Source organism: Myxocyprinus asiaticus, chromosome 35 (assembly GCF_019703515.2).
Source record: "Myxocyprinus asiaticus isolate MX2 ecotype Aquarium Trade chromosome 35, UBuf_Myxa_2, whole genome shotgun sequence".
Classification (NCBI taxonomy): Eukaryota; Metazoa; Chordata; class Actinopteri; order Cypriniformes; family Catostomidae; genus Myxocyprinus; species Myxocyprinus asiaticus.
In genome coordinates, this window is record NC_059378.1 from 5,796,257 (window position 1) to 5,806,700 (window position 10,444).

Sequence of the window (10,444 nt, forward strand, 5' to 3'; positions counted from 1 at the left end):
TTTATTTATTCTTAATTACTTTAAGTGTTGAACATGTTACATTTGCCAGAATGTCTCCCTCACCCAGACATTTGAACTGTTCTCAACAATAATTGATCAAAATTAAATAAATTCTTCATTGAACTTTCTTTCCTAAGAATTTAAAACACATTTTCAATTAATTTGGTATTTATGTGTACAATTTGAATTTGTTAATAATGATCAGGGATGCAAAATCATGAAAAAGGAGGTGAAAAAGGAGAGGAAGCCATTGCAGGTTTTCAAGGGGTATATTTTCAGTTGATTTTTGTATTGTCGTTGAATTCAAAACTTATTTTTTTTTTCTTAAATGATTAAGGTTTAAGTACCGTTCACCTGGGGGAGGGGTCATTTTTTCAGCTTCAGTTTGGAACGGAAAAACATCCTGGCTAATATAGCACAGTTCACATCTGCAACCATGCAAACCAGAAGATTTCTATGCCGTACCAGCAATGATGTGCAAATGCTCCTGCCAAATGATGAGGGCCACGGATTTTTTTGAGCACTAAGGCTAACTCATTTTAACACATTTAACATTAACAAATTTTAGCTAACCTAGCTACTGTGATTTCCGTGTGGCTCTTTTATTACTTTCAAATTCTCAGGTCCTTGGATAATGAGAGCATTTTCACAGCTGGAAGGCATAAATTCCACTGAACTTTTCTCTTTTAAAGAGCGAATAATGTTGAAATTTCCAAGAAAATAATGCATGTTTTTCCGTGGCCATCGCGATGAAGCAGCTGTTTGCCTGGAGAGCAGAGTGCTGATGTGTTATTTGCGCATGCAACAGTAGGAGGCGCTCCTGACTCAAGTGAGTCATGAGAGGGAAACCGAAGAGAATGTGCATCTCTCACTCTAAACAAACAGCTGTCTGTATCGCTTTATATCACTTTATGTCAGGAAAATTCACTATTTCTTTTGTCAGAATTTAAAACTTGTAATCATGACAGTAATCCCAATTTTTTTAAATGTAACTATAATCTGATTACGATGTTTTTATGTAACTGTAACGGATTAGTTACCTAATTTTTGTATCCTGATTACCTAACACCATTACAAGTAATCCGTTACTCCCCAAGCCTGTGCATAACTTGTGATAAAATGTAGAATTACTACACAGTAGGTGACTGCAGAGAACACTGCAGCCATCTACAGGCTATTATTGTCATAACATTATTTTCAAGTCATGTTATTTTTATTTTTTCAGCAAATGGCAGAAATCAGTTTTTACTGTAGTAAAGGTACACACGTTTGCTTATTTGCATATGCAAATGAATGTTGAAATCGAGAAATGTATATATTAATAAGATCTAAAAAACATAAAATCCCCAAATAAGTTCATAATGTTATTGTTTTAACTTCAGGCAAGAGGAAATGTTATAATTTCTTTAAAAAAAAGAAGGAAAAAAAAAGAAAAGTTACACCTGTACTGTGTCTGGTCAAAAATGACCGCGGACAGTAAAGTAAGCGGCCCTTCCTTAACAGAATAGGAGGGCTAAGTGCATAATTAGATCATACATGTGGTAAGTGCTAACTAAAAGTAAAAGTCTCCCTTTAAATATGTGTGTGTTTTTAAAAAATATATTTTGTGATTGATGCACTGGCAACCATTTATTGATACTATTACAACCATTGCTTGAACACCCGGAGCAAGTGTTTTCAGATCTATAGATAAAAAGTCAATAAATTATTTGCTTTTGTGGCTCTGCATTACTTTCCAAGAACAATTTCAAAACACAAATTGAGGCCTGAAGACACGATCAAGCAGCTTTTAAAAGCATGCACTATTTAAATTATATACTCTTTCTTGTAATAATGGTCCATTTGGCTCATTGAGCTTGTATCACCCACACAGAAATCACCCACATCTAATTCTGTCTGACACAGAGAGAGAACGATATCATAACTGGCAATTAAGAGTTCAGTAGCTCGCAAGTTAATGTAATCCTGCAGTGAGGATAGCGTAAACATATTTGGCTTGCTGTCCCTGGTGGAGCGCTCGAGGCTCGAGACTTGACCTGAGCTCGAAGCCCCACTGGACTAGTTTAGATATTGATGGATGGATAGGTGGAGTTGGGGAGGTGGAGGGATGCAGGAAGCATTGTCATGGTATAGCGGTAAGCAGCTGTTTATATATGCTTACTCTGGCATCGTGATAGGTCGGATTAAATTAACTTTCTCCTCCCGAACTTTTTAAGGAAACACCATTCTGTGTGAGACTTTTAGCAAGTCCTTAAATTGAACCCATATAGCTGCAATTATTCACCCGTCATCACCTAAGAGCTATGTTGCTCATTGGAGAAGAACGCAGCACCAAATTGAGTGCAATTATACATAAGGTTCATCTATTAATCAGTTCAAATCCACTTCTAATGTGCTCCTTTCACATTACTGAGTGGAGCTGTCATTTCAAGCACCGAAGGTTGATGTTGTTTATTCTACTTTCAGATTGAACAAAAGGCTTGTTCGCCCTATTTTTAGCCTTGGACTAAATCACTGGCTCTCAAAATGAGCAATCTACTTATGACGTGAGTGATATTTTGGACAGTCATTACAGGGATTGTTCACACAAAAATGAAAATTCTGTCATCATTCACTCATGTTGTTCCAAACCCGAATGACTTTCCTTCATGCATCTCAAAAGGCAGATTGTTAAGGACTGACAGTCTCAGTCACCATTCACTTTCAATGCATGTTTTTTCCATACAATGAAAGTGAATGGTGACTGAGACTAAAATTCTGCCTAACATCTCGAGGGTGAGTAAATAATGACAGAATTTCAATTCTGAGTAAACTATTCCTTTAATACAGTATATAATGTAAAAGAATCCACTGATTCAAGGAACATAATTATTATAGTAATGAGTTACCAGTAATTTGTTTAGAAGGTTTTAGGCTTTAATAATTGAAACAGTTATACTGAACTGAATTATTAAGAAGACAGCATTATTATATAATTATTTATTGTATCTATAATTAATACAAGTTACATTGTAATGTGTCTGTGTTGTGCCCTTTTGATTGTCATTTAATGACTAAGATCTTAATGATGAAGGTCATTACTTTTGTCTTAATATTTAAAATATTATAAAAACAAGCCTGTTTATAGACCTTATAAAATACAACTGTATTGCATAGCTGCTATGCTGAATTATTTTTGTGTTTATTACTTGCAATTTTCAATGATTTTGGCCTGTCTATAGTCTGCATTGCAGGGGTTTTCATTTAACATTTCACCATTACGATCATTATAGCTTGTTTACGCTATCAAAACAGAGCTGAATGGACATAAAAACCAGCATACTGTTCTATTCTTTTGCAAACTGAAGCAAGGAATGTAACATTTTTATTATTTCTGTATGCCTAAATGTTGCAGGCTATACCCTTGAACTTCTATTGAAGGCACTCACAGTGATGTTATTTCAAATATTCATTAATTTCCTGTAGAACTGGATTGGATTTAAAAGGGACCATAAAGTACTGGGTGCATGGCTATATTCAGTATTTTTGTTTCAAACAGATTGAATACTGGGAATACTGTTCTGCCAATTAATACCATGCTGGAAAGTAATCTTTTCACAATCTCTCTGCTACCGAGCTGTTTTTGTTTTGTTCTCTTCTTCAGCTATAACTATAAAGATAATTGGGTACACAACTCAGCTACTGTTTTTAAGGATCTCAAAGGAAGTATTTACACTTGATCACTTCATGCACACTCGAGAGGTGGTTTATGGAACACACAAGATGGGACTCGGCCAAGTGTAAATGCATCTGGTTGTTCAGACCACATAAGCAGTGTTGGGTGTAATCTGATGACAAAGTAAGTAATTAGTTGGGTGTAATCGGATTACTTTTAGTATAAAAAGAAGTGTAACACAACATTTTAAATTCTTGTAATCAGATTACAGTTACTGACTGTCAATTAAATTAATTACTTTTAATTACTTAGGTAACAAATTTTTAAAATAATGTTATCTACTGTATGTAGAATGCATGTAAAACATGAATTATGTTAAAGAGTTAGTTCACCCAGAAATGAAAATTCTCTCATCATTTACTCACCCTCATGCCATCTAAGATGTGTATGACTTTCTTTCTTCTGCAGAACACAAACGAAGATTTTTAGAAGAATATCTCAGCTCTATTGGTCCATATTATGCAAGTGAATGGTGACCAGACCTTTGAAACTCCAAAAAGGAGATAAAGTCAGCATAAAAATAATCCATCACTCTCCAGTGGTTTAATCCATGTCTTCAGAAGCGATGCAAGCTTGATTACACTTCCTATAGCGCCATCTAGCACTCTGTAGAGGTCTGCATGGGCCTTAAAATGAAAACCGACCCATACATGAGACTGTGTCCCGACCCGAACAATCTAATTTCTTCTCCTAGCAAGTACTGTTGCAATAGGCTGTATTTTTATGTAAGCATTTAGGCAACATTCGTAACAGTACTGAAACAGTAAACATACACAGTTTTAACAAGGCACAGCAGCCCCTTAGTACACTAGAGCAGAAGGGGAAAAAACATTGCCTTGCCGTTTATTTGCTGAAACTTCACTTGGTGCAGAACAATCTGGAATAATATGAAACAATGCAATAGTCCCCTCTATGCAGCCTGAACTTGTTTAGAATGTTGAATCTTTGTGACAACTGTGCTAAAAACAATCTAGACGCAGCGCAAAGAAAGAGAGCGCAGGTGTCTCAACAAGTTCATTTTAACTTGACATGGTGTTTAAAATATGCCGGTCCTGTGCGAGACACTGAAGAAAAAGAAAGTAGCGATGAAAATGTCAAAGAAATTCGTCCAGCATGTGTTTAAACAATGGGAAAACAGAACAGATGCACGCAAAAACACGTTCGATGTGACCGGCCCCTAACTCGTCCATTTGCACGTGTCTGTGAGTGAGAGCGCGTGTGCGAAACAAGTTCAGTAAGCCTGTTTATTTTTTCATTAATAACAAACCCGACCCGAACCTGAAGTCCTACTTGAAAAACTTACCCGAACCCGGCCTGAAACCCGTCGGGTTCTCAGGTCCCTTGGGCCCAGGTCGGGTTGCGGACCACTAGCGCTCTGTGCATGCGTCAAGCACTAGGAAATGTTATTGAGCTTGAAATCATGATTGTGCCTAGAGACTGCAATGTCAAGATGTCCAGAGAAAAAGGAGTTATATACACCCAAAACCAACTGGATTAGTTTTATGCTGACTTTATCTAATTTTGGAACTTCGTTCATTCGTTCTATTTATCTATCTATCGATTTATCGTTCGTTTGTTCGTTCATTCATTTTTATCTATCATTCGTTCGTTCTATATATTATTTGTTTGTTCTATCTATTGTTCGTTCTATCTATTGTTTGTTCTAATGATCATTTTATCGTTCTGTCATTTATTCTATCGTTCTATCTATCTTGAATATTTCTTGATACATTTTTTAAATAATCTTATTTGTGCACATTTGAATAAAGTAAATGTGATCTCTTTGTAACTCAGGCTCTGTGTGATTGCTTCTTCTGTAGGATTGCCAGTCTATCCAAGATCTTTCCCACCCTGATGCTGTATCGATTATGGGAAGATGGCAAGGTTGGCTCACTGGATGACCCACTGGAGAAATATGTGGACAACTTCACCATTAAGAACCCCTTGGGCAAAAGTAGAGACTCTGAGCTAAAATATGTCACTGATGGCCTAATCTTCCTGGACAGCGGTGAGGTTCAAATACGATCTTCGTCAGTAACACTAAGGAGAATGGCCAGCCAGCTTTCTGGTAAGATTCCAGCTTCCATATCTTTTATATTTTCAGATTTTAATTTAGCTTCCTCTGTTGTTCCAAGTCTTTTGTCTCGACAAAGACTACTTTACAACCACTGATAATACTGTAGAAGTGTTTGTTCACAGCGTGTGTAACACTCAGACCAGCACACCAAAATTAATGGGTTTTTTTTTAAAACTAATTATTATTTTTTTGCCTCAATTGCTGGCTGTGAAAATTGCCACTTTAAAACCGAGAAACCTATTTCAGAGTAATCACAGTATTGTGCCTTTAGCGACCAGCTAAATGTGCCTTCCCCCATTTAATTAGTGTGATGTTCTTGCTGAGAAAATTAAAGCTGGTCACGTTAATATAATTTAAATTCTTTCAATGCAAGGATAAGATCCCTGTATGGTAAGCATTATGTTCTAAAGACTGAATATTTTTCAAATTGTTCTGACTTATGACATAAAATAGCTCTAATTACAAAAATAAAAATAAAAACTTATAAAAAATGATACATTTCTCATTGAGTTACATGAATATTTCTTTAATTAATTGATGCATTTATACACTTGGAACCCCTACAAACTAAAATTGAGTAAATAATTTTCATGCATTCTTTAATATTGTCGATTGTTATTTATGTTATTTTTACTGTCACTGAAACCTAGCTTATCCTCACTGTTGTCAGTTAGATGTGAGCGCTGTGCACTCTTCTTGCCCTTTCCATAAAACGAGCTCATTTACATGCACGCCAATATGCCAAAAACTGATTTAATAATCGCATCATTTAAAAAAACAACAAAGCAAGAAAATCCTGCTTACATGTGATTTGAAATAATCGAGTTATTCTCTTCTTTTGACATAAAAACGTGAAAAGGCAAGCACACAACACATGCGTACATTGGATAAGCCAGTAAAGGCTTCAAGGCTTGGTAAAAGTTTTTACATACAACGCAAAATATGGGTACTGAGCAAAAATCTAGCCATATCAATCGTTTTTTGACCGTTCACAGACAAAGGAAAGCCGTTTAATGCTTTACATGACCACACACGTTGTCGGCTTATTAAGCATAATCGGTGTAAGAACGTATGTAAACGCACTCGATGTGTGCATTTTTGTCTGAAAAGAAAAATGACAAATCATGATTGTGTTATTTATGCATAAATGTTATTATATTATGATAACATTGTTCAAATTATTGATTAAATACAATAATATATTTGATGCCACAATCTATAAAAATTCCCAATGAGAAAATGCATTAGTGCAATTCCCTTGTAGTACAGAGTTGCCAAATAGCAACATTTATCGTAATTTTTCCATTGTGGTATCGCGTTGCCATATGGCATAGTTTATATTTTCTCAATTTATTATAAAACTATGTTAGGAAAAATTGATCAGTTAACAAAATATAATTAACTTATCAAACAATGCATTACGTTTTAGTGCTTTCTGAAAGGTGAGAAAGTTAAAAGAAAATAAATTGTTGCCATATGGCTATTATAAATTATTTTTAATGACCATTTTCCTTTTTCTCGCTCTCTCATTGTTAAATTGAAGTTGCTGGTTTGCTGTTGAGTCAAATATACACTGCCTGGCCAAAAAAAAAGTTGCATACACTAATATTTTGTTGGACCACCTTTAGCTTTGATTACGGCGTGCGTTCGTCGTGGCATTGTTTCGACAATGCTATGCAACGTCACAACATTTATTTCCATCCAGAGTTGCATTAATGTTTAGCCGAGTTCTTGTATTAATGACAGAACAGTCAAACCGCTCCGTAAAGTCTTCTCCAGCACATCCCAAAGACTTTCAATGGGGTTAAGGTCAGGACTCTGTGGTGGTCAACTCATGTGTGAAAATGATTCCTCATGCTCCCTGAACCACTCTTTCACAATTTGAGCCCGATGAAACTTGGCATTGTCGTCCTGGAATATGCCCGTGTCGTCAGGGAAGAAAAAAATCCATTGATGGGTTAACCTGGTCATTCAGTACATTCAGGTAGTCAGCTGACTTCATTTTATTGCTGCATAACGTTACTGAGCCTAGACCTGACCAATTGAAGCAACCCCAGATCATAACACTGCCTTCAATCCAATTTTTATTTTTTTGCCAGGCAGTGTAGTTTTTAAGACTGTTCCACTGTTTACTCTTATCATTATATCGTCTGACATTTTTAGGAATAGTAGTATCTTGTGTCTGTATCAGCTCACCTTGGCTGGATGGGCCAAGTTTTCATGAAATGACCTTTTCAAGAAAAGATGAGAGCTGGAATTTTTGTATGATTGACACAAACCTTTAATGCCTTTTTTACATGGCAAACTTTTAAAAAACAAACAAACAAACAAAAAACAGCAAAACAAATGTTTATTTTATTTTTATCTACGCATAATTTTTGCAGGTCTACCCCGAAGACTTCGTGCAACTAACTTGCTCTGGAAAGGGAAGACCCAAACTGCAGTCAATCTCTTACAAGATGATGTACTTGTTGCAGATCCAGGGACCAAGTAAGTTTCCAATTTTCATTTAGCTGAGTGTAGCTATATTTGATCCTACCAGCTACTTAATTGTGCATATTGTCTGCTAATGTGAACTGCTATCTCTTTGAGGATGTGTTATGGACCGTGACGATGATAATGAAAGAAGACATAATCTACTCTTCTCTCCAATTTTCCCTGTTAGATGTCACTACAGCAATTTGGCCTTCTCTTTGCTGGCCCATGTACTGGCTGATAAAGTAGTGGGTATAAATTACCAGCGATGGATCACTGATAACATTCTGGGTAGATTGGGCATGGAAGACACAGGTTTTGACATCACCTCTGGTATCCAGAGTCAAATGGCTGTAGGCGTCTATGCCAGTGGCCAAACAGCACCTATTTATGACTTGGGTTGGTACCGCCCCTCGGGCCAAATGTATTCCACGGCTGCTGACATGGCTAAATTATCCATGATGTTGCTGGGAGCTTATCACCGTAAACTGTTGGAGCCTGACACTTTAAAAATTATGCTAACTCCCCTTTTCCGCTGCGACAAAGACTACTTTGCCAACCGTACTGGAACGCCGTGGGAAGTGAATGAACAGATGGGATATGAGGTGCTTCGCAAGGATGGAGATCTGGATGGCTACTCCGCTACATTCTCTCTGGTGCCTCGGCTCAAGCTAGGCTTGGTGGTGCTTATGGCAGGAGCAAGACCACAGAACCAGGATATTGTGGCAAAGGCCTACTCGTATATTATTCCGGCCATGGAAAAGGCCTTCAGAGAGGCCAGGCGTGTTCTTGCTCCTCCTCCAAATCCTGCCCCCTACGTGGGTTTTTACACTTATGGCAATATCACTTTTTATGAGATAAAAGCAGGGCCAGATGGTGTCTTGATTATGCAGCAGTTTGGACCCCAAATAGAAGACCTCATCCCTGAGCGTTACCGGACCATAAAATTGAATTACCTAGTGGATCGGGTTTTTAGAGTTGTGTTTGAGAAGCAATACCCCTGTGTGTTGCGTGTCAACACAGCCTCTGTATCCCTTGAAGCCCAAGATGGGCAGCTTTTCAACTTTTATGTCTTTGACAAAAAGGGGCTATCTCCGGGATTTGATGCTCCAGGGCTTAACACTTATAATGTGATTCGAATATCTCGCAGACCCACATTCTCTAACTGAGATTGTAAGGACGAAATGGCTTTAGAAAAACTGTTATTTGAGAACTTGGGGCTATATTGGATCAAATGACAACAGAGAACAGTCACCGCTGTCATGATGTTTCTAATAATGTCTGTAATAGCTTGTTTACCCTGTGAACAAATATCAACAAAACCTATTTTGCACATATATTCATGTCCTTGTATATAAAAATGTCCTTACATATAACTTGCCATTGTACTGTATATAAAAACCTTTTTGTAAAGTTGGCTTCATACATTATTATTATTTATACCTATAAGTATGCATATTTATATATGGATCTAGATCATAAATATTCCATGTGTTTCATAAGCAAACTAACATTATTTGAACAACAGGCTCTTATGGAGGCATTTTTAGGTTTACTGGCCTGACTAAATTAGCATCACATATAAAACAAAATGTGTGCCATTACAGCTAGATTTCTAGAAACAAAATTAGCCTCCAAAGTTACAATTTTCCTTATGCAAAATAAGCCTTGTAGATGCAACCGTGTTTTATGCAGTAATTTGAAATGAGTGCCCTAAAGTGTATTCAATTGTTAATCATCAATAGGATAACTTGAAAAGTACAGTTATGCAGATTGTAATTGACTAAAATTCATTGTAGGCATTATGAAATGTATATAACCCTGATATGTAGACTAAGGGCATTTATGGTTGATACTACAGTATACTGTATATGCACACTATACACAACCCTTATAAAATAAGAGTGGAATTATGAGTGTAAATGAGTATATGTTTCCCATATTATGTACTTTGTTTGTACAAAGGCATGAATAAAATATTATATTAATAAAATATAATTATTTACGAAATATTTCAAAGTATATCTTAAATGGCAGCAATATACAGATATATAAATCTTACCATACATTTGGCACAGACTACAAACCCTGATTATCTACAATGGGAACCAAATTCTCTGGTATAATGGTAAAGCAGATGATTTCTAAAACATAAGACCTGAAAATGAATTTATAAC

At 36.4% G+C, this 10,444-nt stretch overlaps 1 protein-coding gene across 3 annotated transcripts in view; it reads left to right on the plus strand.

Moving 5' to 3' along the window:
• lactbl1b (lactamase, beta-like 1b) overlaps window positions 1-10,265 on the plus strand; it is a 36,282-nt gene extending 26,017 nt beyond the window's left edge. For 2 of the 3 annotated variants that reach the window (XM_051672839.1, XM_051672841.1), the window contains exons 6-8: window positions 5,536-5,783; window positions 8,177-8,282; window positions 8,458-10,265. In XM_051672839.1, the coding sequence (XP_051528799.1) occupies window positions 5,536-5,783; window positions 8,177-8,282; window positions 8,458-9,436 (1,333 nt within the window). In that variant the 3' untranslated portion in view covers window positions 9,437-10,265. The remainder of the gene's footprint in view (window positions 1-5,535; window positions 5,784-8,176; window positions 8,283-8,457) is intronic. The other variant, XM_051672840.1, reaches the window with a different exon arrangement.
• The last annotated feature ends 179 nt before the right edge of the window (window positions 10,266-10,444 follow it).